Here is a 27,099-nt window from a genome sequence, read left to right on the forward strand (position 1 = left end):
CAGCATAATGTCTGCCTCTGTGCCACACGCCACGCAACATCGTATGATTAGGTTTGTAATTAATCATGGTTAGTAGGTCTATTAGCGCAGATCACAATGAAAGGGAACACTTTGAGGACATCTGAAATAAGTCGGCTAATAGATTACTATGTAAAACCCTGCACTTTATAGGAGTTGATGGCAACTATTTTCTGTTTTGACATGGGGTGGCGCTCGAACATCTCAAATTGTCCATTTTAGTCCACTCTTGCGTAAAACGAGCCTCTTGTCAGCAAATTTGTACGTCGTCCTGTATGATCAAAATAACTGTTACAACTAGGCTACTGTATTATAACAATAATAAAAACGAATTAAAAAAGCAGAAACGAAATATGTCTAATTATTTGGGATTTAAAAAACGTATGTTTGCCGAGTGTTTGCCTTTTTCAGATGTAGTCTATATGAAAATGTTCCCATGATGATTTTAGGACTGATTTAAATGTACTTTTGTCTTCAGTTGGACTGTCTGGTATGACTGTGGTCGCGTTCCCCGCTCAGACGTTGCACGCATCAACCAATGGTTGCGTGCACGTTATCGATGATGTCATCGACTGACAGATTGGTATAACATATGATGTGGTTAGCTGATACTTAAAAACCTTATCCAGGCGTTGTAAGATCTGGCATGTGTCGGCAACGCCTGGGCAGACGACGATACCTGTAACTGGAGCGTGACTCATGTTCCAAACTGTGCACCTATTGATGCTCCGCTGTTCACGAAAGATGAAGAGAGTGGATATGTCAATATTTGTTAACGTAAAAGCGACAACAACCGTAACGGTGCGGGGACGTCTGCTTTAGAGTATGCTACTGCAATCAAATATCACGCCTGTATTAGTTCATAGCAGTGAACAAGTAGGCCTATTTGTTCTGCTTGTCAGGTATCTAGTGTTTATCCTTGAATCATAATTCTGGGCCTATATCCAGCTCCTTCGTTTGATTAGAAAATGCCTCTCGTACAGAATCAACAACCCGGAATTCTGACTGAAACTCCTATAGGTATGTGTGTGCAAGGTCAACTGCGTGGTTGCAGCAAAAACAATATAGGCTACTTGGTAACGTCGAAGCATATGTTGTGCGGTTATCTGGGTGGGCAACAGCAACATTTTTGTCTGTAGCCTATTTACTGCTGTAAGCTACATTGAACTGTCAGACTGTTTATCTTTGTGTGGTGTTGTCAACATTCTAAAAGGAAGGTACAATTTGACGACGTGGTCATATTGACAGGAAAAATTATTTAGATAGGATGTAATACTGACTATGTGGGAATAAAATGTGTTTTACACGAGTAGAGCTGTACATTATTCAAATATTGGAAAGCGCTAGTTTACATTAGCTAAGTAATTGATGTGCTTCTTGCTCGCAACCAGCAACGTTATAAACCCAGGGTCGTTACAATATAATGTAGCCAATAAGTGTTCGTTTGTGATTCTGTTTTTACTACCTTTTTTTTTACTACATTCACACACGTTACGGTTACATTGTATTTATATTCCTTACGAAGTAGTTCCATGAGATGTTATAATCATTAATGAATTACATTGTAGGCCTAATAACACCTGATTCTACATCAGATAATTATTGAAATCATGAAAATCACCAATAGACCTATTGATTCAAATGAAGAATCGAACAAAGACGGGGTGCGCGCTAATAGCGTTTCAATCGGTGACGTCACTCGCCCTGAGCCCTTGAAGTAATTGTTTCGCTTAGTCTGCAAGGGCCGCGACTTTTGTTGCGCGATGGGTAACGATGCTTCCTGGGTGTCAGATGTCGATGTGTGCAGAGAATCCCTGGTTCAAGCCCAAGTAGGGGGAGGAAAGGGACGGAAGCTATACTGTTACACTGAGTGTACAAAACATTATAAACACCTGCTCTTTCCACGATTTAATTTTTTAATTTTATTTCACCTTTATTTAACCAGGTAGGCCACTTGAGAACAAGTTCTCATTTACAACTACGACCTGGCCAAGATAAAGCAAAGAGGTGCGACACAAGCAACAACACAGAGTTACACATGGAATAAACAAACATACAGTCAATAACACAATAGAAAAGTCTATATACAGTGTGTGCAAATGAGGTAAGATAAATAGGCCATAGTGGCAAAATAATTACAATTTAGCAATTAAACACTGGAGTGATAGATGAATGTGCAAGTAGAGATACAAAGGAGCAAAAAAATAAAACACAATGGGGATGAGGTATCAAGGATCGGTAGGATAGTCCGTTTTACGAGGGTATGTTTGGCAGCATGAGTGAAGTTGCAAAATAGGAAGACAATTCTAGATTTAATTTTGGATTGGAGATGCTTTTTTTGGGGGGGGGGGGGTTGTTGTTGAATTTTTACCCCTTTTTCTCCCCAATTCCGTGGTATCCAATTGTTAGTAGCTACTATCTTGTCTCATCGCTACAACTCCCGTACGGGCTCGGGAGAGGCGAATGTTGAAAGTCATGCATCCTCCGATACACAACCCAACCAAGCCGCACTGCTTCTTAACACAGCGCGCATCCAACCCGGAAGCCAGCCGCACCAGTGTGTCAGAGCAAACACCGTGCACCTGGCAACCTTGGTTAGCGTGCACTGCGCCACAGGAGTCACTGGTGCGCGATGAGACAAGGATATCCCTACCGGCCACCCGGTCGTGGCCGTTTACGATAGAGCCTGGGCGCAAACCCAGAGTCTCTGGTGGCACAGCTGGCGCTGCAGTACAGCGCCCTTAACCACTGCGCCACCCGGGAGGCCGGATTGGAGATGCTTAATGTGAGTCTGGAAGGAGAGTTTACAGTCTAACCAGACACCGAGGTATTTGTAGTTGTCCACATATTCTAAGTCAGAACCGTCCAGAGTAGTGATACTGGACAGGCAGGCAGGTGGGGGCAGTGATCGATTTGAAGAGCATGCATTTAGTTTTACTTGCATTTAAGAGCAGTTGGAGGCCACGGAAGGAGTGTTGTATGGCATTAAAGCTCGTCTGGAGGTTAGTTAACACAGTGTCCAAAGAAGGGCCAGATGTTTACAGAATGGTGTCGTCTGCGTAGAGGTGGATTAGAGAATCACAAGTAGCAAGAGCGACATCATTGATGTATACAGAGAAAAGAGCCGGCCCGAGAATTTAACCCTGTGGCACCTCCATAGAGACTGCCAGAGGTCCGGACAACAGGCCCTCCGATTTGACACACCTAACTCTGTCTGAGAAGGAGTTGGTGAACCAGCAGAGGCAGTTATTCAGTTATGATATCGTTTAGGAACTTAAGCATGGCTGAGGTGCACCCATGACCAGCTCAAAAACTAAAACAGGAAACGCCCGTGCTCAGGTCTGTTCAACGCTCGTCCGACCAATCTGATTCCACGCTTCAAGATTGCTTCGATCACGTGGACTGGGATATGTTCCGGATAGCGTCGGACAATAACATTGATGTATACACTGATTCGGTGAGCGAGTTTATTAGCAAATGCATCGGTGATGTGGTACCCACGGCGAATATTAAACCTTCCCCAACCAGAAACCTTGGATTGATGGCAGCATTCACGCAAAACTGAAAGCGTGAACCACTGGTTTTAATCATGGCAAAGCGACCGGAAACATGACCGAATACAAAACAGTGTAGCTATTCCCTCCGCAAGGCAATCAATCAAGCTAAGCATCAGTATAGAGACAAAGTAGAGTCGCGATTCAACGGCTCAGACACGAAAGGTATGTGGCAGGGTCTACAGCCCCGTCGCGGACACCGAGTTCTTGCTCCCAGACCAACTAAACAACTTCTTTGCTCGCTTTGAGGACAATACAGTGCCACTGACATGGCCGCTACCAAAACCTGCGGGCTCTGCTTCACCGCAGCCAACGTGAGTAAAGCATTTAAATGTGTTAACCCTCGCAAGGCTGCCAGCTCAGACAGCATCCCAAGCCACGTCCTCAGAGCATGCGCAGACCAGCTGGCTGGTGTGTTTACGGACATATTCAATCAATCCCTATCCCAGTCTGCTGTTCCCACATGCTTCAAGAGGGCCATCATTGTTCCTGTTCCCAAGAAAGCTAAGGTAACTGAGCTAAACGACTATCACCCTGTAGCACCCCCAGGTGGTGAGGGTAGGAAACAACATCTCCTCCCCGCTGATCCTCAACACTGGGGCCCCACAAAGGTGCGTTCTCAGCCCTCTCCTGTACTCCCTGTTCACCGATGACTGCGTGGCCATGCACGCCTCCAACTCAATCATCAAGTTTGCAGATGACACTACAGTGGTAAGCTTGATTACCAACAACGACGAGACGGCCTACAGGGAGAAGGTGAGGGCCCTCGGAGTGTGCTGTCAGAAAAATAACCTCACACTCAACGTCAACAAAACAAAGGAGATGATCGTGGACTTCAAGAAACAGCAGAGGGAGCACCCCCCTATCCACATCGCGTGACAGTAGTGGAGAAGGTGGAAAGTTTTAAGTTCCTCGGCATACACATCACGGACAAACTGAAATGGTCCACTCACACAGACAGCGTAGTGAAAAAGCCGCAATAGCGCCTCTTCAACCTCAGGAGGCTGAAGAAATTTGGCTTGTAACCAAAAACACTCTCAAACTTTTACAGATGCACAATCAAGAGCATCCTGTCGGGCTGTATCACCGCCTGATACGGCAACTGCTCCACCCACAACCGTAAGGCTCTCCAGAGGGTGGTGAGGTCTGCACAACGCATCACCAGGGGCAAACTACCTGCCCTCCAGGACACCTACACCACCCGATGTCACAGGAAGGCCATAAAGATCATCAAGGACAACAACCACCCGAGCCACTGCCTGTTCACCCCGCTATCATCCAGAAGGCGAGGTCAGGACAGGTGCATCAAAGCAGGGACCGAGAGACTGAAAAACAGCTTATATCTCAAGACCATCAGACTGTTAAACAGCCATCACTAACATTGAGTGGTTTGCTGCCAACATCTCTAGCCACTTTAATAATTGGATGTAATAAATGTATCACTAGTCACTTAAACAATTCCACTTTATATAATGTTTACATACCCTACATTACTCATCTCATATGTATATATTGTACTCTATACCGTCTACTGCATCTTGCCTATGCCGTTCGGCCATCGTTCATCCAAATATTTATATGTACACATTCTTATTCATTCCTTTACACTTGTGTGTATAAGGTAGTTGTTATGAAATTGTTAGCTGACTTGTTAGATATTACTGCACGGTCGGAACTAGAAGCACAAGCATTTCGCTACACTCGCATTAACATCTGCTAACCATGTGTATGTGACCAATAAAATTTGATTTGATTTGAAACAAAGGCTGTTGAGTCTGCCGATAAGTGGTGATTGACAAAGTCGAAAGCCTTGGCCAGGTCGATGAATACAGCTGCACAGTATTGTCTCTTATCAATGGTGGTTATGATATCTTTTAGGACTTTAAGCATGGCTGAGGTGCACCCATGACCAGCTCTGAAACCAGATTGGATAGCGGAGAAGGTATGGTGGGATTCGAAATGGTCAGTAATCTGTTTGTTAACTTGGCTTTCGAAGACCTTAAAGACAGGGTAGGATAGATATAGGTCTGTCAGCAGTTTGGGTCTAGAGTGTCACCCCCTTTGAAGAGGGGGATGACCGCGGCAGCTTTCCAATCTTTGGAAATCTCAGACGATGCGAAAGAGAGGTTGAACAGGCTAGTAATAGGGGTTGCAACAATTTCGGCAGAAAATTTTAGAAAGAGAGGGTTCTGATTGTCTAGCCCGGCTGATTTGTAGGGGTCCAGATTTTGCAGCTCTTTCAGAACATCAGCTGTCTGGATTTGGGTAAAGTAGAAATGGTGGGGGCTTTGGCGGGTTGCTGTGGAGGGTGCCGGGCAGGTGACCGGGGTAGGGGTAGCCATGTGGAAAGCATGGCCAGCCATAGAGAAATGCTTATTTAAATTCGCAATTATGGTGGATTTATCTATCGGTGGTGACAGTGTTTCCTAGCCTCAGAGCAGTGGGCAGCTGGGAGGAGGTGCTCTTATTCTCCATGGACATTACAGTGTCCCAGAACTTTTTTGAGTTAGTACTACAGGATTCAAATTTCTGTTTGAAAAAGCTTGCCTTAGCTTTTCTAATTGCCTGTGTATATTTGTTAACTTCCCTGAAGAGTTGCATATCACGGGGGCTATTCGATGCTAATGCAGAACGCCACAGGATGTTTTTGTGCTGGTTAACTTAAGGACAGAGAGGTCTGGAGTGAACCAAGGGCCATATCTATTCCTAGTTCTAAATTTTTTGAGAGGGGCATGCTTATTTAAGATGGTGAGGAAAACACTTTTAAATAATAGCCAGGCATCATCATCACCCTGGCCAGGTCGATTAGAAAGGCCTGTTCGCAGAAGTGTTTCAGGAAGCATTTGACAGTGATGAGGGCATCAAGCTTAGTTTGTAGGATGGCCAGGGTGTTAAGCATGTCCCAGTTTAGGTCACCTAGTAGCACAAGCTAAGAAGATAGATGGGGGCAATCAATTCACATATGGTATCGAGGGCATAGCTGGGGGCAGAGGGAGGTCTATAGCAAGCGGCAACATTGAGAGACTTGTTTCCTGGAAGGGTGAATTTTTAGAAGTAGAAGCTCAAATTATTTGGGTACAGACTTAGATAGCCTGCAGAGTTCTGTATTACTATCTTTGCAGTAGATTGCAACACCGCCCCCTTTGGCAGTTCTATCTTGGCGGAAAACGTTATAGTTAGCAATGGAGATTTCAGGGTTTTCGGTGGTTTTCCTAAACCAGGATTCAGACACGGCTAAGACATCTGGGTTGGCAGAGTGTGCTAAAGGAGTGAGTAAAACAAACTTAGGGAGTGGCTTCTAATGTTAACATGCATGAAACCAAGGCTTTTACGTTTACAGAAGTCAACAAATGAGAGCACCTGGGGGGTGAGAGTGGAGCTAGGCACTGCAGGACCTGGATTAACCTCCACATCACCAGAGGAACAGAGGAGAAGTAGGATAAGGGTACGGCTAAAGACTATACGAACTGGCCGTCTAGCACGTTCGGAACAGAGAGTAAAAGGAGCAGGTTTCTGGGCACGATAGCATAGATTCAAGGCATAGTGTACAGACAAAGGTAAGGTAGGATGTGAGTACATTGAAGGTAAACCGAGGCATTGAGTAATGAAGAGAGAGATATAGTCTCTAGAGATGTTTAAACCAGGTGATGTCATCGCATATGTAGGAGGTGGAACAACATGGTTGGTTAAGGCATATTGAGCAGGGCTAGAAGCTCTACAGTGAAATAAGACAGTAATCACTAACCAGGACAATAATGGACACGGCATATTGATATTAGAGAGAGGCATGCGTAGCCAAGTGAACATATGGGTCCAGTGAGTGGTTAGGCTGGCTGGGGACATGGCGATTCAGACAGTTAGCAGACCGATGCTAACAAGCTAACAGTTAGTAGGCCGGGGCTAAACAAGCTAGCAGCTAGTAGACCGGGGCAAGCTAGCAGTTAGCAGGCCGGGTTAGCAAGCAAGCAGTTACAGACCGGGCAGGTAAGCTAGCAGTTAGCAGGCCGGCAGCTAGCAGTTAGTAGACTGGGGCAAACTAGCAGTTAGCAGGCCGGGTTAGCAAGCAGTTAGCAGGGGCTAGCAGTTAGCTGACCGGGTTAGCAAGCAGCAGTTAGCAAGGGCTAGCAGTTAGCAGACCGGGAAGGCAAGCTAGCAGTTAGCAGACCGGGTTAGCAAGCAAGCAGATAGCAGGGGCTAGTAAGTTAGCCTTTGGGGGACGTCACGGCGAGGGTAAGTCTGTTTTTGCCTCATCGTGCGGTAACGTCGATAGACCAGTCGTGGAATTAGTAGGGTTCCAAGTAGCTCTAGGTACCTAGCAGGCCTAGCTGGTTAGCATAATGGGCCTTCAGCGGGCATCGCGCCTGAGGGGCCTGTTGAGGTCCTTGGGCAGATTATGTCGGTATTCCAGTCGTAGGGGATCTGCCAGTACCGGCTGTATAAGGGGTCCGGATATTGAAGCCCAGGAGTATACTTCGGTGGTAGCACAGGAGCCCTGGCCAGGCTAGCTTCAAGCAAATTGGTGCTTGCTCTGGGATGGAAACGTTTGCCAGGAGTAGTCATCCGGGATTACGGTTATCTAGTTGTGAAGATCCAGATGAAAATGTTCAGTTTGCGGTAGGAAACCGGGGATAAAAATAACAGGTCCGTTATGCTCTGGTTAGAGTCACGTTGTTCGAACTGACGAGAGCTTTCCGAGCTGAAGGTCAGCTGATGACTGCTGGCAATGGTTTGCTGACTGATAGCTGGTAGTTAGCTGGCTAGCTTCAGTTGAGGGATTCCAGATCCGAAGTAAATATAAATACTTTAGGAAAAAAAAGCAGATCCACGCCACATTGGGTGAGGCGGGTTGCAGGGGATTATTTAGATGTTGAGGTTTAGCAAAATAAAGGATATGCAACGAAAAGATGTAAAACGATATATACAAGGGACACGACAGGAAAAAAAGACGTCTGACTGCTACGCCATCTTGGATTGGATAGACATGGACATATGTTCTCATGTTCTGAGCAAGGACCTAAAACATTAGCTTTCTTACATAGCACATATTGCACTTTTACTTTCTTCTCCCACACTTTGTTTTTGCATTATTTAAACCAAATTGAACATGTTTCATTTTTTACTTGAGGCTAAATTGATTTTATTGATGTATTATATTAAGTAAAAATAAGTGTTCATTCAGTATTGTTGTAATTGTCATTATTACAAATAGATTTTTAAAAATCGTCCGATTAATCGGTAGCGGCTTTTCTGATCCTCCAATAATCGGTATCGGTACGGGCGTTGAAAAATCATAATCGGTCGACCTCTAATCAGTATATAAAACACCTCCCTCTTTCCTGTAATTTCCCCTGTCTTTGGTTATGTTACTATGGCCTTTGCTTTTGCTGCCTTTTTTCCAGTTGCAGGTTTTGGCACATTCATTCCAGCAACATAGCACCCTGCATCCCACTGCTGGTTTGCCACTGAAGCTAAACAGTGTCGGTCCCTGGATGGGAGATCAGATGTAGTTGGAAGTGGTGAAAAATATGGGGAACATTTATGGGGACATGAGGGGAAAAACACTGTAAAAATGTTTGTCTGACTCATGAAAATGAAAAATATGTGTGTATTTTCAATATTTTTTTCACATGTCTGAAAACCATGTTTTTTCACATGTTTTTTTGTTTGATTTCTGGATGATTTAATATGAAGTTGTCAAGCCTGTTACTTTATTTGGCACTTAATTTAGTCATTTTTGTATTTAACGTTTACATTTGAGTCATTTAGCAGACACTTATCTAGAGCGACTAAAGAGTAGTGAGTGTATACATCTTCAAACCTTTTTTTTTCTTCCACACGGGTCCCCCATTGGAATCAAACTCACAACGCTGGCGTTGCAAGCGCCCTGCTCTACCAACTGAGGCACACGGGACCATAACCTCTTGAGATGTCTTTATGACAGAATGTTAAAATTAGGTGACAAAAATATTTATTACATTTTTTTTAAGGTACTCTACTCAAAAGGCACTTAATTGGTGGAACGACCCAGCTAACCAAAACACACTCCTGTTGATATTACCCTATCCATTGAAGAGGAGTGCGTAACACAGGGATACTACAGTCAAAATATATTTAAGTACTTTGTTTATTAGTCTACTGTTCATACAATTCAACTAAAATGTTTCATGGCCGGAGTTAAGTTTTCAGGAACACTTTCAGTCGCAAAAACTGATCTGTTAAATGACCTGTATATTGAATGGATATATGAGTATATTGTCTAACGCTGCGCATGTCTTCCAGGATCATTCAAACAGAGGAAACAGAAGTCCATCATGGTCACTGTGATGTTGCTCATTGTGTCTGTGCTCATCCTTGTCTTTGGACTGGCAGCCACCACCAGGACACAGAACATTACTGTCGGTGGCTACTACCCAGGAGTCCTTGTAAGTAGCAGTCTAACATCTTACTGTCTTAGAGACATGTCATACCTCAATGAAAAGAGGGTAACACCACGAATGCATTATGATGCAGTTATAATGCATCACAAGACTTGTCATGAGTATATGACCCTCTTGCAATGTCTTATAATCATCTCGATCCTGACTACATACCAGCCATTTTGAGTCAGTTGAAATGTTGATACTTAGAGAGACATAACTTGTTATAAGTTTGATTATTATAATACATTATAAAGATTCACACATGCTTATACATTCATACATGCTTATATGTTATTATAATAACAAGTTATAAACAAGACATTTCTTCACATGAAAAATGCAGTTATTATTTACTATTCTATTCTACTCTAAAGCGTGTTATACCTGCAGACGTCAGGTAAAGTGTTACCGAAAGGGTATTCCATACAATCAAGGGTAATATCCTCTGGCTGATGGAGGCTGAATTGGACCTCATTTTGAGTGATAATTAATGATAGTCTCCCAGAGGGAGGATTTTTCCCCATATTCATTATTTAGCATTGTTGTCATTAGAGGCTAAAATATATGTGATCACCTATAAAGTGGCTTCAGAGACCCCATCTATATAGCCCTCAGCATTCTGCCTCAGGAGAAACTAACTGTGTTGATCCTATAGACATGATATTCTATAAAATAAGAAGCTCCCTAACAGGAAAAATAAAGTTCCTCGATTATATTCAGTGTGCATGATGACTAGGTTGTCTCTAATAATAAATCATGTATGGTTATTCATCTGAAAAAGACCAGTAAATCACATTTCAGATACAAGAATAGAGCAGGTATTGTTCTTCAATCTCAACTAGTATAGATCAAGAAAATGTTATTGTGAGACTTGTATTAATAGAGCAGAGACTGTTTGTACTTTCATTACATCATTCTTACTGGGAGATCGATGCCACGATCATAGATATGGGCCCTGTTTAAATACTTCAGAAATGCATCCAAATCAAAATCACATTTTATTGGTCACATAAACATGGTTAGCAGTGCTTCTAGTTCCGACCATGCAGTAATGTCTAACAATTTCACAACAACTACCTTATACACACACAAGTGTAAAGGAATGAATAAGAATATTTACATATAAATATATGGTTGAGCGATGGCCGAACGGCATAGGCAAGATGCAGTAGATGGTATAGAGTGCAGTATATACATATGAGATGAGTAATGTAGGGTATGTAAACATTATATAAAGTGGAATTGTTTAAGTGACTAGTGATACAGTTATTACATCCAATTATTAATTCTTAAAGTGGCTAGAGATTCGAGTCAGTATGTTGGCAGCAGCCACTCAATGTTAGTGATGGCTGTTTAACAGTCTGATGGCCTTGAGATAGAAGCTGTTTTTCAGTCTCTCGGTCCCAGCTTTGATGACACCTGTACTGACCTCACCTTCTGGATGATAGCGGGGTGAACAGGCAGTGGTGAGGGTGGATGTTGTCCTTGATGATCTTTTTGGCCTTCCTGTGACATCGGGTGGTGTAGGTGTCTTGGAGGGCATGTAGTTTGCCCCCGTTGTGCAGACCTCACTACCCTTTGGAGAGCCTTGCGGTTGTGTGCGGAGCAGTTGCCGTACTAGATTACATGATACAACATGTGGGCATTATCTTTTAATCTCCCTTATTATTTTTGTGTTAACGTGTGTATGTTGAAAGCCTTTGGTTTTGTCAGCCAATGTTGACCATGGTCTTAAATGTTGACACATCAACATCCGACGAGCTTCTCCTTCACGTCTCTATGGATTAAAATGACAAGTAACTATGATTTTTAAAAACAAAGACTGCTCAAAACAAGTCTATTAGAGAAAAAAGATGACTGCTATAGTGTGTGGTCATCCACACAAATTATTCAGCCCCTTTACTTTCAGTGCAGCAAATTCTCCAGAAGTTCAGTGAGGATCTCTGAATGATCCAATGTTGACCTAAATGACTAATGATGATAAATACAATCCACCTGTGTGTAATCAAGTCTCCGTATAAATGCACCTGCACTGTGATAGTCTCAGAGGTCCGTTAAAAGCGCAGAGAGCATCATGGAGAACAAGGAACACACCAGGCAGGTCCGAGATACTGTTGTGACGAAGTTTAAAGCCGGATTTGGATACAAAAAGATTTCCCAAGCTTTAAACATCCCAAGGAGCACTGTGCAAGCGATAATATTGAAATGGAAGGAGTATCAGACCACTGCAAATCTACCAAGACCTGGCCGTCCCTCTAAACCTTCAGCTCATACAAGGAGAAGACTGATCAGAGATGCAGCCAAGAGGCCCATGATCACTCTGGATGAACTGCAGAGATCTACAGCTGAGGTGGGAGACTCTGTCCATAGGACAACAATCAGTCGTATATTGCATAAATCTGGCCTTTATGGAAGAGTGGCAAGAAGAAAGCCATTTCTTAAAGATATCCATAAAAAGTGTCGTTTAAAGTTTGCCACAAACCACCTGGAAAACACACCAAACATGTGGAAGAAGGTGCTCTGGTCAGATGAAACCAAAATGGAACTTTTTGTCAACAATGCAAAATGTTATGTTTGGCGTAAAAGCAACACAGCTCATCACCCTGAACACACCATCCCCACTGTCAAACATGTTGGTGGCAGCATCATGGTTTGGGCCTGCTTTTCTTCAGCAGGGACAGGGAAGATGGTTAAAATTGATGGGAAGATGGATGGAGCCAAATACAGGACCATTCTGGAAGAAAACCTGATGGAGTCTGCAAAAGACCTGAGACTGGGACGGAGATTTGTCTTCCAACAAGACAATGATCCAAAACATAAAGCAAAATCTACAATGGAGTGGTTCAAAAATAAACATATCCAGGTGTTAGAATGGCCAAGTCAAAGTCCAGACCTGAATCCAATCAAGAATCTGTGGAAAGAACTGAAAACTGCTGTTCACAAATGCTCTCCATCCAACCTCACTGAGCTCGAGCTGTTTTGCAAGGAGGAATGGGAAAAAATGTCAGTCTCTCGATGTGCAAAACTGATAGAGACATACCCCAAGCGACTTACAGCTGGAATCGCAGCAAAAGGTGGCGCTACAAAGTATTAACTTAAGGGGGCTGAATAATTTTGCACGCCCAATTTTTCCGTTTTTGATTTGTTAAAAATGTTTGAAATATCGAATAAATGTCGTTCCACTTCATGATTGTGTCCTACTTGTTGTTGATTCTTCACAAAAAAAATACAGTTTTATATCTTTATGTTTGAAGCCTGAAATGTGGCAAAAGGTCGCAAAGTTCAAGGGGGCCGAATACTTTCGCAAGGCACTGTATAAAATAAAAATGTTACGAATTGAACTTTAATTAAATGAGTTGACTCTTCATGCGATGATTTCTTTTGAATGATCCCCAATGATCCATTGCATCTCCCAAAAATGTTTTCAATATACATCTGTAAAATTATAGTCTAGAAACTAAAGCTTTCATTGTCTTCCTCTCATGCTTCCATGTCTTCTCCCTGGACCTCCTCAATGTCCACCTCTTGAACATCTTCACTGAACATCTTCACTGTCAGGCTTCATCTTCACTGTCATTTTCCAACCTTGTTGAGGATGGCTCGTTGTCAGGCTCACAAAGCCTCAAATTTGCCCAGATGGCCACCAATTTTCCAACCCTTGTATTGGTCAGTCTGTTGCGTGCTTTGGTGTGTGTGTTCCCAAACAAAGACCAGTTGCGCTCTGAGGCGGCTGATGTTGGTTATATATGGAGGAGCATGGAGGCAACGGGGGAAAGAGCCTCAGATCCACAAAGTCCCTTCCACCAGGTGGCTGATCAGATATGTTGGCATCTCCATCCCAAAGCCCTTGTTTGGAAGTGTACTTCGCCAGACTGCCAAGAATCTTGCCCTCATCCAGGCCAAGGTGGCGAGACACGGTAGTAGTGACACCATAGGCCTCGTTGTTCTCTGCACCAGACAGGATGCTCTTGTACGCTGCAGAGTGGCTTCAGGCAGAGGTCTTCACGCCTTTTGATGTATTTCAGAACTGCAGTTTCCTCTGCTTGGAACAACAGTGTAGTGGGCAGGGCAGTACGGATTTCTTCTCTTACATCTGAAAGTGGAGTCTGAACATCAGACAGGGTGGCACTGTCTCCCTAAATCCATCAATGGCTACCTCTATAGATTTCAGGCTGCTTACCACTCTCTCCCAAAATACATCATCCAGGAGGATCCTCTTGATGGGGCTGTCCATATCGGCAGACTGCGATATGGCCATTTCTTGGAGAGACTCCTTCCCCTCCAGGAGACTATCAAACATGATGATAACACCATCCCCACGGATGTTGCTGGGCAGCTTCAATGTGGCGCTTTATTCTTCTCACTTTGCTTGGTGAGGTAGATTGCTGCTATAACTTGATTGCCCTTCACATACCTAACCGTTTCCTTGTAGAGTGTATCCATTGTTTTCAGTGCCATGATGTCCTTGAGGAGCAGATTCAATGCATTAGCAGCACAGCTAATGGGTGTGATGTGAGGTAGGACTCCTCCACTTTATGCCAAGCAGCCTTCATGTTCACAGCATTGTCTGTCACCAGTGCAAATACCTTCTGTGGTCCAAGGTCATTGATGACTGCCTTCAGCTCATATGCAATGTAGAGACTGATGTGTCTGTTGTCCCTTGTGTCTGTGCTCTTGTAGAATACTGGTTGGGGGGTGGAGATGTAGTCAATTATTCCTTGCCCACAAACATTTTACCACCCATCAGAGATTAATGCTATACAGTCTGCTTTCTCTATGATTTGCTTGACCTTCACTTGAACTCTGTTTGAACTCTGCATCCAGCAAATGAGTAGATAAAGCATGTCTGGTTGGAGAGGTGTATGCTGGGAGAGGAACATTCAGAAATCTCTTCCAATACACATTGCCTGTGAGTATCAGAGGTGAACCAGTTGCATACACAGCTCGAGCAAAACATTCATCAGCATTTCTCTGACTACGTTCCTCCATTGAGTCAAAAAAAATTATCTGATTCCAGGAGGACCATGAGCTGTTGCTATCAACAAGGTATCTGATTCATAATTTTCACCTCAAATATAGGTAGAGTGAATTTTGTCAGAGGTTGCTTGTTGTGAGCACTGAGGGAACTTTATGCACTTGGCCAGATGATTCTGCATCTTTGTTGCATCCTTCACATATGATTTTGTACAGTATTTGCAAATGTACACAGCTTTTCCTTCTATATTAGCTGCAGTGAAATGTCTCCACACATCAGATAGTGCCCATGGTATTTTCCTGTGAAGATTAGAAAAAAATGAGTAAAAATATCCCAAATACAATTCCAGGTACAGATAAATAGTTAAGCAGTTAAGCAGAATAAACACGTCCTTTGTAAGATACATGTTTTAAAATGAAACATGGAAATGGGTGAGGCCAGGTTGAGATCAAGTTAGCAGACTAAAGCAAGCTAAAACCCACATGATGGCAAAAACTAGCTTGTTTTGATTTAAACACACGTTTCTGTAGGCTACTATTTACTAATTCACAAAAAATCATGTATGTCATATAAAATATATTCACCCCACCCAGTATTGAAATCAAAATTTACCAGAAAGAATGTAGTCCTTGGCTCAGACAGTGTAGTAGTGTGGGCTCAATAGCATCTCATTAGTGTGGAAGATCTTGAGAATCAGCTGTATATATGATGGAAAAGTGCACTGCACATGTGATGGAAGAATGCACTGTGCATGCAGAGGGTTGCAATTCCCTTGAATTGGGGACAGTTTAACCAAAATATGCCACAAAAGCTAGAATTGCCTTATGTGTATCCCACAACGACAGTTCACTGTTGTAAGCTAACTTTTTTGATGAATTTAAGCAAGATTCCCGGGCTTAACTACCCATGGAAAATGTCCGGAAGAATTCTGGAATATTAGCGGAAAGTTTCCGACCCTTTGCAACCCTAGTTGGATTGATGAGAGTAATAGGGTGGTGATCTTGGACACCTATGCTATCATTTATAGATCTAAGCATATGTAAATGACGCCACAACGCTTGCTTAGCAAGTACCACTTCCTCCCGATTCGGCCCATACCTGGCGCAAACTGTGACCTCTGCCTTGCTAGCACATGTCACCTCCTTCCTGAAGCGTCTTACCAGTCCACGCCATGTGAAACGCTAGCTATTCACTGGCGCAAGTGGGGACATTTTAGGCTGAGGAGTAAGTTTCACATCCCCATGTGCTACATCCACTGCTCAAACATACTCAACAGCGACCCCGGTGTTGAGCTGAGTGCAACTGTAGACCTGGGTCACGGCACCACTGTAAAGGAAGTCATGCTGCTTGCTTAAGGCCTTAACAACGTCACACTGTGCGACGTTACCAAATTACAATCTTGATCTCAACCTGGCCAGATTGTAAGATTTGCTTCAAATGTGTTTGGTCGACACATTCTGTGATTTGCTTGTGAGGCTACGTCAGCCAACGTAGGTCTCACTCTATGCTTATGCGTAAGTGAAGTGAGTTCGGAAAAACCTAAATAAATAGTTTTCACATACAAACTTTATATGTTCGAACTCAGAATCAAATAGGCTTTCCCAAAATAACATAGTCGTTGTGGTAAAACGTTTATTTTGATTGGACATTTTGTGCATTTATCCCATCAGGTAGCCTATTTCAGATGTCATGTAAACAGGAAGTTTTAGGGAAATATTTCTTCTTGCACAGCATGTACCGGTAGGCTAAAAGTTTAAATCAAACTATTATATTAATCTGACTATACTCAGTGTCGTCAGTGTTCCTATTGGTTAGTCACCGGGATCGTAACACCAGCCACACACTACACGATAAAGGCAAAAAAGTTGGATGCTACTAGAACCTTTTCGGTACTTAATCAGACCTAGACCCTGTCACACTGAACAAGACAAGACGTACAACGATTTTTTACGACTTAAGAATTTGCCCACAACGTAGTCTGAGAAGACAAAATCATGGCATAAATTAGGCTAAAATCGTACAGTCTGCAAAGGCCTTTATCAAGTACCACTTCCTCCCAATTCAGCCCATACCTGGCACGAACTCGGGACCTCTGCCTTGCTAGTACACGTGACTGCCCTCCTGAAGCGTCTTACCAGTCAGTGCCGCGCAAATATCTAGCTATTCATTGGCGCAAGCGGGGACACTTCAGGCTGAGGAGTAAGTTTCACATCCACATTACATGTGCTACACTTAGGCCAAGGAAACATTTCTACAGAATTTGAACTTGGTCATTTTCTATCACAATAATTGGGATTGATTATTTCCGGGGAAAAGTCATTTGGGTGAACTAAATAGAAAGACCATTTCCTGATCCTGAATGAGTCAACAGAAATTAAGTGTTGTGTTCTATTTGCTGTTGGTCTTTATTACCATTCAAATTAATTTCCCATTTAGTCTGGTTCGACTGGTGACCTAACAACATTGTGATCTTTTTTCAGCTGGGCCTAGGCTCCTTTCTCGGAATCATCGGAGCCCATTTGATAGAAAATAAGAGGCAGATGGTAAGAGTATTTATATTACGCCTGCGCTTCCATATTAGTTTCTATGCCACACCTCTATAGCTCTCTGCAGACAAACACCGCCAATAACCCAATTCAATTCGTTAAGCTACAATCACTTGGCAATGATAGACTACGCCCAAATTGTGGTCTTCATGTGGCATGGGCACAGAAACACTGCTACCTTCTCTAGCAGAATGTCACAGTTGGCTCACAGGGATTTTAGCATGGCTGTCAGAACATGTATCTTAGGGCTTCTTGCGAGATGGATCCAGAAATAAACATGTGTAAGAGGAGGGGGACAGATGTCCACGCAAGAATGTATGGACGGAACTGCAGATGAGAGCCGTGGGGTGTTGCCAGGGGCGTAGCTACTCCCCCTAGCTCCCGAAATGAAGAATGAGTGTGTAGCTTGTCAGCCTTTACACACAAAAACTGGATGAGGAGCAAACAGCTAACAGTAGACAACAAACATCCAATTAGATGCAGAACAACAAACACAATGATTTATTCATGGAATGTTCATGGAATATTTCCCTTGATTTGACTTTGCTATGGAAGATAATAAGACAAAGGTCCGAGTGGATAACACTTTGCTTCTCTCGTCACTCTTTGTGTGTCTTCCAGCTGGTGGTGTCCATTATGTTCATCAGTTTCGGAGTGGTGGCTGCCTTCTGCTGTGCCATTGTGGATGGGGTGTTTGCAGCAAGACACATTGTGAGTACCAGTAACAAACACAGCGAGTAAGCCAAGTTCTAAGCAGCAATCATACAGAAGACAGATGCACAGATACCATGCAGTCATATGGAATGTCACTGTTTCAGTGTTATTACATAGTAACCCCACCAATAACTGATTTAATATAGAATCTGACCATTGCCACTTGATGACATCATTGTTTTGTACCTTTTCAATTTTCCATGAGAAATTATTGTTTACATACAGGTTACTTACGCATAGATTATGATACAAGTTAATTTGCATCTTGTGTTGTTGGAGTGTATTCTGCTGGTGTGGTTGATGCTGTTCAAGTCAAATCAAAGTTTATTTGTCACGGGCGCCGAATACAACCGGTGTAGACCTTACAGTGAAATGCTTACTTACAGGCTCTAACCAATAGTGCAAAAAAAGGTGTTAGGTGAACAATAGGTAAGTAAAGAAATAAAACAACAGTAAAAAGACAGGCTATATACAGTAGCGAGGCTACATACAGACAATCATTAGTCAGGATGATTGAGGTAGTATGTACATGTAAATATGGTTAAAGTGACTATGCATATATGATGAACAGAGAGTAGCAGTAGCGTAAAAGAGGGGTTGGTGGGTGCAGATAAACAATGGGGGCACAATGCAAATAGTCCAGGTAGCCATTTGATTACCTGTTCAGGAGTCTTATTGCTTGGGGGTAAAAACTGTTGAGAAGCCTTTTTGTCCTAGACTTGGCACTCCGGTACAGCTTGCCATGCGGTAGTAGAGAGAACAGTCTATGACTGGGGTGGCTGGGCTCTTTGACAATTTTTAGGGCCTTCCTCTGACACCGCTTGGTGTAGAGGTCCTGGATGGCAGGCAGCTTAGCCCCAGTGATGTACTGGGCCGTACGCACTACCCCCTGTAGTGCCTTGCGGTCAGAGGCCGAGCAATTGCCGTACCAGGCAGTGATGCAACCAGTCAGGATGATCTCGATGTTGCAGCTGTAGAACCGTTTGAGGATCTCAGGACCCATACCAAATCTTTTTAGTTTCCTGAGGGGAATAGGCTTTGTCGTGCCCTCTTCACGACTGTCTTGGTGTGTTTGGGCCATTCTAGTTTGTTGTTGATGTGGACACCGAGGAACTTGAAGCGCTCAACCTGCTCCACTACAGCCCCGTCGATGAGAATGGGGGTGTGCTCGGTCCTCCTTTTCCTGTAGTCCACAATCATCTCCTTAGTCTTGGTTACATTGAGGGATAGGTTGTTATTCTGTCACCACACGGCCAGGTCTCTGACCTCCTCCCTATAGGCTGTCTCGTCGTTGTCAGTGATCAGGCCTACCACTGTTGTGTCGTCTGCAAACTTAATGATGGTGTTGGAGTCGTGCCTGGCCATGCAGTCGTGGGTGAACAGGGATTACAGGAGGGGACTCCAGTGTTGAGGATCAGCGTGGCAGGTGTGTTGCTACCTACCCTCACCACCTGGGGGCAGCCCGTCAGGAAGTCCAGGATCCAGTTGCAGAGGGAGGTGTTTAGTCCCAGGATCCTTAGTTTAGTGATGGTACTTAGTGATGGTACTATGGTGTTGACCGCTGAGCTGTAGTCAATTAATAGCATTTTCGCATAAGTGTTCCTTTTGTCCAGGTGGGAAAGGGCAGTGTGGAGTGTAATAGAGATTGCATCATATGTGGATCTGTTTGGGCGGTATGCAAATTGCAGTGGGTCTTGGGTCTACTGCTGTTGTTTCTTTACTGATGTGTAAAACCTAATCAGTAGGATAAAATGTGGATGTGATGACTTTGTGTTGCACCCCAGGACCTTAGACCCTACTACGCCGGTCGCTGTGATTTCCACGCCAATTCAAAACCCTCTGTTGATTATGAAGATGTGAGTGCACACTTCATTCCTGTTGACCTCATATCACCATTTTAGTTGAAAGGTTGCCTTAAAGTTGTTTAAATGTTGCCTTAGAGTTGAAAATCCATCAGTTTCACATAATATAGAGCATGACCCATTTGCTTTACCATGTCATAACAGTGACTATTTGTGTTAAATCTAGGTTCACTGCCAGACAGCATCCCGGGCTACCTGTAATTTACGTGTGAAATCCAATACCTGTTACTGCTGTGACCTCTACAACTGTGGCAAGTGAGTTTGCTAAGCCTCCTTCGCAAATTCCTATCATTAGAGGATTGTTTTGATTATTTTTCTGCCTGAGGGGCAGCTAAACTCAGCTCAATTGATTGATTATTTACTTGTTTGCCTCAAATGTATACACTTGTTGTTTTAGTGTCTTTTTAGTAGCTTTAAGGTCAGCACTGCTTATGTTTCAGAGAACACCCTCTTTTGGGACATGTGAATAAAGATGTTTTGAAATTTTTTAGGAAAACGTCCATGATTTGGAAATAGGTCCCTTTCTTTTAGCCCCTTATGAAACATTATTGTTGGTGTGGTTGATTTTAAGAGTACATTTACATTACATTTAAGTCATTTAAGAGTAAGAGTCTTCCTGCTTGGAATCCACCATGGAAATGATTGGATGCCCTGCCCTCACTCCTACATGAATACCAATCCTCATACCCGTTTCCCACCAACTCTCTCTCTCTAGTAGCTGTAGCTACAGTAATTCCCCCTTTCCAACTTGATTTGAAACTGTCATCTGTTTTACAACCAAAGGTGCACTTGTGTTCATTTCTATGTTGTTGATTTGGGATTTATGCTTGCCTGTCATTTGTCACAATGAATGTCGTAGGCATTACACATTTCTCTTTAGCCTTGCATCTCAATAAGGTGGTTCTTACTTCTGTCTGTCTTTACTCTTTCTCCTCCCTGATCTCGTCTACCCACCTCTCCCACACACTGGCCCAGCCGTGTGGAGCTTATGGGGGGCTACCATGAGTACACGGAGGTGGGGAGCTGCGAGGACGTGGTGCACCTCCACCACCTGCTATGGTCCGCCATCATTCTCAACATTGTCGCTCTCTTCCTGGGCATCATTACTGCCGGCGTGCTAGGAGGTTTCAAGGACTTGGTGAGATGAGCAGCAGGGTTGTATTTATTAGGGCACATCCTAGCATAACGTTTTAAAGCGTTTTTCAACAGACAAAAGGAAAGCAAGCGGTTATTATTCGACAAGTCCAGTTATCCCCCCCGGATGCAAATTCTCAATATATGTGGCCCTTATTGTTGCCCTTTGTGACGTGCACACACCATGAACCACAGGTATCAGTATTGCCCATTATTTTTTTGTGTTTTGGACAGACGCCCATGTTGACCCCTGACTCGTGTGAATCAGAGCCCCTTCCTGCAGCCTCTTTCCCCTTAGAGTTTCCAGCTCCCAGCACCCCCTCATTCAACTCCTACCTCAACACTGCCCCCTACCTGCCACCCTACACTGCCTACGACCTGCAGGTAATATACTACTAATACCCATCATACATTATCCCCCACATAGCCACAACTAACATGAATAATGCATTAGGACTGAAGACTAACTTGAACTATGTGTGGGTAAGTCAAACTTTTTAGGAGATCACACATTTATGTCAATGGTAAATATGCACAAATTCAAGTTACACTGGTGGATTTCAAGTTAAGATTCTGTCCTTACTGCTTGATCATAGGATGAGTACTGTACAAACTCAAGTCATCTGTCTTGTTTTAACTCCGGCTCATCTTCTCCCTCCCTTCTCCTCAGGGCTCCAGCATGATGTTCCCTGACTCTTCTGGCCTGTCTGATGACTCCCAGTCAGGGGCTAGCCGCATAGGGGCCAGCCGCATGTGGCCCACCCTGGTCCCCCCAAGCTACTCTCCCCCTTACTCCCCCCCCGATGAGAAGCCCCCACCATACAGCCCCTAGGAGAGTGGCTGGTCCTGGGAAAGAACAGGGGAGGGCATCCAGCATCGTCTCCTCTTTTGCCAGCTGCAGTAACAACAATGGGCATTGATAGGTGTTGGTGGGCCTTTAATATTAACCTGTTTGAAAGAGAGCTGCTGCTACATCTGGTGCTCCATACCGTTCTAAAGCAGCCAAGCCTGCCTGGGCTTTGTTGGGTGTACAGAGACAAGGAGTTACTGGAAGAAAAAAATAGCATGCGTCACTAATGTGACTAGAAGCCCGTGCCATTTGTCATAGGAGGGCTGCAAGGTTCATTCATCCCCCAATAAGTATAGCCTGTTAGGATTCAGTTCAGCCCAACCTGGATGGTGTGGCGGATATAACAAGATGCTGCTTGCCCAACACGCTTTTCTCAGCAGACTCTCTGTCGATGACAGTTCGCTCCCTACATCTTTCCCTTGGCCCTAACTATTCTATGTTTGCAGGGGTCTGGATAGGTATAAACAGTGTAATGGGGGATGTAAACACCCTATCGTTTACACCTTAAAGTTCTGCCAACATCGAAGAGTTAGAGCCAAGGTGCGAATCGAAAACAAGCTTACCTCGCTCAAGACACCAGGACTGCCTACAGTCGTGGCCAAAAGTTTTGAGAATAACACAAATATTAATTTCCACAAAGTTTGCTGCTTCAGTGTCTTTAGATATTTTTGTCAGATGTTACTATGGAATACTGAAGTATAATTACAAGCATTTCATAAGTGTAAAATGCTTTTATTGACAATTACATGAAGTTGATGCAAAGAGTCAATATTTGCAGTGTTGACCCTTCTTTTTCAAGACCTCTGCAATCTGCCCTGGCATGCTGTCAATTAACTTCTGGGCCACAGCCTGACTGATGGCAGCCTATTCTTGCATAATCAATGCTTGGAGTTTGTCAGAATTTGTGGGTTTTTGTTTGTCCATCTGCCTCTTGAGGATTGACCACAAGTTCTCAATGGGATTAAGGTCTGGGGAGCCTCCTGGCCATGGACCCAAAATATTGATGTTTTGTTCCCCGAGCCACTTATGTCAAGGTGCTCCATCATGCTGGAAAATGCATTGTTCGTCACCAAACTGTTCCTGAATGGTTGGGAGAAGTTGCTCTCGGAGGATGTGATGGTACCATTCTTTATTCATGGCTGTGTTCTTAGGCAAAATTGTGAGTGAGCTCACTCCCTTGGCTGAGAAGCAACCCCACACATGAATGGTCTAAAGATGCTTTACTTTTGGCATGGCACAGGACTGATGGTAGCGCTCACCTTGTCTTCTCCGGACAAGCTTTTTTCCGGATGCCCCAAACAATCGGAAAGGGGATTCATCGGAGAAAATGACTTTACCCCAGTCCTCAACAGTCTGATCCCTGTACTTTTTTCAGAATATCAGTCTGTTCCTGATTTTTTTTCCTGGAGAGAAGTGGCTTGTTTGCTGCCCTTCTTGACACCAGGCCACCCTCCAAAAGTCCTCACTGTGCGTGGAGATGCACTCACACCTGCCTGCTGCCATTCCTGAACAAGCTCTGTACTGGTGGTTCCCAGTCCCGCAGCTGAATTAACTTTAGGAGACGGTCCTGGCGCTTGCTGGACTTCCTTGGGTGCCCTGAAGCCTTCTTCACAACAATTAATCCGCTCTCCTTGAAGTTCTTGATGATCCGATAAATGGTTGATTTAGGTGCAATCTTACTGGCAGCAATATCCTTGCCTGTGAAGCCCATTTTGTGCAAAGCAATGATGACGGCACGTGTTTCCTTGCAGGTAACCATAGCTGACAGAGGAAGAACAATGATTCCAAGCACCACCCTCCTTTTTAAGCTTCCAGTCTGTTATTCGAACTCAATCAGCATGACAGAGTGATCTCCATCCTTGTCCACTCACACCTGTGTTAACGAGAGAATCACTGACATGATGTCAGCTGGTCCTTTTGTGGCAGGGCTGGGCTGAAATGCAGTGGAAATGTTTTGGGGGGATTCAGTTCATTTGCATGGCAAAGAGGGACTTTGCAATTCATCTGATCTCTCTTCATAACATTCTGGAGTATATACAAATAGCCATCCTACAAACTGAGGCAGCAGACTTTGTGAAAATTAATATTTGTGTCATTCTCAAAACTTTTGGCCACGACTGTACAGATGTGCCTTATCCATATCTGTCGACTCTCAGAGAAGTACCAGTTATCCTGACCAGATTAGAAGCTCGCCACCTTGGACAATGTGGTCTCCTCCCTCTGACTCGCACCTCAGTCCGTGTGTTTCTCTCTCTCTCTCTCTGTTTTCTATGAATGCTTCCTGTCAAAAAGTGGCACCGTGATTGCTCCTTATTTTTTGCACCGCCTTTAAGTGGCATGACACTGGTGTCATGGTTTGGGAATGGTTTGTCTGATTCGGGACTGATTGATACGCCTTGGTAATGTCACATTGAACCAGTATTAGCACTGTTAGATTGCTTTCAAGCTCAACTTTTAGCGTATTTCCAATTTACTGTACATCATTAGAAATATGATATGTAACGTTGCTTGGACATATGTAAAGGTACACGATTGTATCTCAAAGTGTAATGTAAAATGAAGGTTTTGAAGCATAGATCACAGTTCATCCTATTACTCTTTATCTCACGTTGTTGTTCGCAGATTGTGAGCAGGGTTATAGCAGAGGCAATAATGACAACAAAAATCCTTTGTTGTGGGGTGGATTGGGGGGAAATCTATGGAACCAGATACCTGCCAAAGGTTGAACATGCGTATCATTAGGATCGTAAGAAAATCCATATGTGACTTGTTTGGATCGTAATAAAAACCATGTGTGAAACATATCTATCTGTCCAATGTACAAACCTTATGTTACGACTATGTTTTTTTTTTAAAGTATATATATTTTTTACCTTTAAGTCAGAACAAATTCTTATTTTCAATGACGGCCTAGGAACAGTGGTTTAACTGCCTGTTCAGGGGCAGAACCACAGATTTGTACCTTGTCAGCTCGGGGATTTCAACTTGCACCCTTTCGGTTACTAATCCAACGCTCTAACCACTAGGCTACCCTGCCGCCCCATTTACACGTTAAATTCTTACTTTACACATCCCTTTACTAGTTTACAGATCTTTTTTTATGCGTACAAACTTTTGTCAGTGATGTGTCATCTGCAAAGGACATGAACCGAACGTAGCTAGTTGAAATTAGCTAGTCAATCAAGCAACTCGAGCCCAGTTAGTGGAATAAATCTAAATCAACTCGTATATAAATATGCCATGCTGTTGTGTGTTATATAATGGCAGAATTTCAATTTTATAGCTGCGTGGGGCAACTGTGGTGATCATGTAAACTAATGAATCACACTTTTTCCAGTATTTGGAGCACGGACTGTAGGCCTTTATATTAGGCATTTTGAGTGTTAGTGAATCCGACTCGGTATGTAGGCTTGTCCTAGCCATTTGCGATGCACAACCCCATCACGCAGAGGATATATCCATATCTAAAACAAGACAAAACTAAATATTCATTACGTCTTGGTCATAAACTGTCCTGAGTGACATCTTTCCTATCAGCCACTGCACGTGCTTTAACTATTATGTAAAAAATGTATTTGGAGGCTATATTTAGAGGCCTGTGAGCTAGGGTCTCTTTTTAAGGAGAGCCCTATAATTTAAAAAAAGTTATAAAATAGAGTTCTAAAATTATTCCACATGACACCAGTACCCAAAATGACAGCCTATATTGCAACGCCTACAAGTTGAAAGCCTATTTTTATTTGGATATGCCTAAATTAAACATATTATTAATGTGATAGGCCAAATAAGTTTGAATACACATAGATTAAAATAAACAAATGGATAAGACTGTTCTATTCTCTTTGATTTAGTTCCTATTGCAACTCAGACATATGACTGAATGGGTGACATACTGACTGAACTGAATGAAGGATTAATTAAAATGTTAAAATATGATGGAATGAGAAGTTGCACGCATCATGCATACTCTGCACTTCATTAGGGTATAATGACTCTGACTGCATGCCTCCAGAAGACCATCTTCTGAGGCTGAGGGGTTGCTTTTCTGAAGACTCATGGTGCTGTGGTGCTGCATGGAGATCACAAGCTCTTCAACTGGGCAGCAGTGTCGTGATGGAGGGAATAGCCTATATGGAGACTGCCTAAGACCACTGCAACAGAGTTATTGTGAAGTGTGAAAATAAGCTTATACCAGACTTAGCCTCCATTTAACCTCTCCCTTGTTCATTTCAAAGTACATTACCAGTCAAAAGTTTGGACACACCTACTCATTCAAGGATTTTTGTTTATTGTTTACTATTTTCTACATTGTAGAATAGAAGACAAACTATGAAATAACACATGGAATCATATAGTAACCAAAAAGGTGTTAAACCAATCAAAATATCTTATATTTGAGATTTTTCAAAAAGTAGCCACCCTTTGCCTTGATGACAGCTTTGTACACTCTTGGCATTCTCTCAACTAGCTTCATGAGGCAGTCATCTGGAATGCATTTCAATTAACAGGTGTGCCCTGTTAAGTTAATTTGTGAAATGTATTTCCTTCTTTAATGCGTTTCAGCCAATCAGTTGTGTTGTGACAAGGTAGGAGTGGTATACAGAAGATATTAGGTAAAAGACCAAGTTCCTATTATGGAAAGAACAGCTCAAATAAGCAAAGAGAAACGACAGTCCATCATTACTTTAAGACCTGAAGGTCAGTCAATCTGTAAAACTTCAAGAACTTTGAAAGTTTCTTCAAGTGCAGTCGCAAAAACCATTAAGCGCTATGATGAAACTGGCTCTCAAGAGGACCGCCACAGGAAAGGAAGACCCAGAGTTGCCTCTGCTGCAGAGTATAAATTCATTAGAGTTACCAGCCTCAAATATTTTAGTCCAAATAAATGCTTCACAGAGTTCAAGTAACAGACACATCTCAACATCAACTTTTCAGAGGAGACTGTGTGAATCAGGCCTTCATGGTTGAATTGCTGCAAAGAAACCACTACTAAAAGGACACCAATAAGAAGAAGACCATCTGGTTAG

General features: G+C 43.2%; 1 protein-coding gene across 2 annotated transcripts; it reads left to right on the forward strand.

Annotated features, from left to right (window-relative positions):
- Positions 1-629: 629 nt before the first annotated feature.
- On the forward strand, positions 630-24,876 carry LOC118363120 (transmembrane protein 255A-like). Of its 2 annotated transcripts, XM_035743824.2 has the most exons (9): positions 630-1,038; positions 9,852-9,994; positions 17,447-17,509; positions 18,134-18,223; positions 20,011-20,082; positions 20,255-20,343; positions 21,058-21,226; positions 21,457-21,606; positions 21,893-24,876. In XM_035743824.2, exons 1-9 carry the CDS (start codon positions 987-989, stop codon positions 22,052-22,054), a joined length of 990 nt encoding a protein of 329 aa, XP_035599717.1. In that variant the 5' UTR covers positions 630-986; the 3' UTR covers positions 22,055-24,876. The 2 variants fall into 2 exon arrangements, with proteins under 2 accessions (XP_035599717.1, XP_052344423.1); XM_052488463.1 differs by lacking the exon at positions 20,011-20,082.
- The last annotated feature ends 2,223 nt before the right edge of the window (positions 24,877-27,099 follow it).

The sequence above is a fragment of the Oncorhynchus keta genome, chromosome 30, assembly GCF_023373465.1.
Source record: "Oncorhynchus keta strain PuntledgeMale-10-30-2019 chromosome 30, Oket_V2, whole genome shotgun sequence".
Taxonomy (NCBI): Eukaryota; Metazoa; Chordata; class Actinopteri; order Salmoniformes; family Salmonidae; genus Oncorhynchus; species Oncorhynchus keta.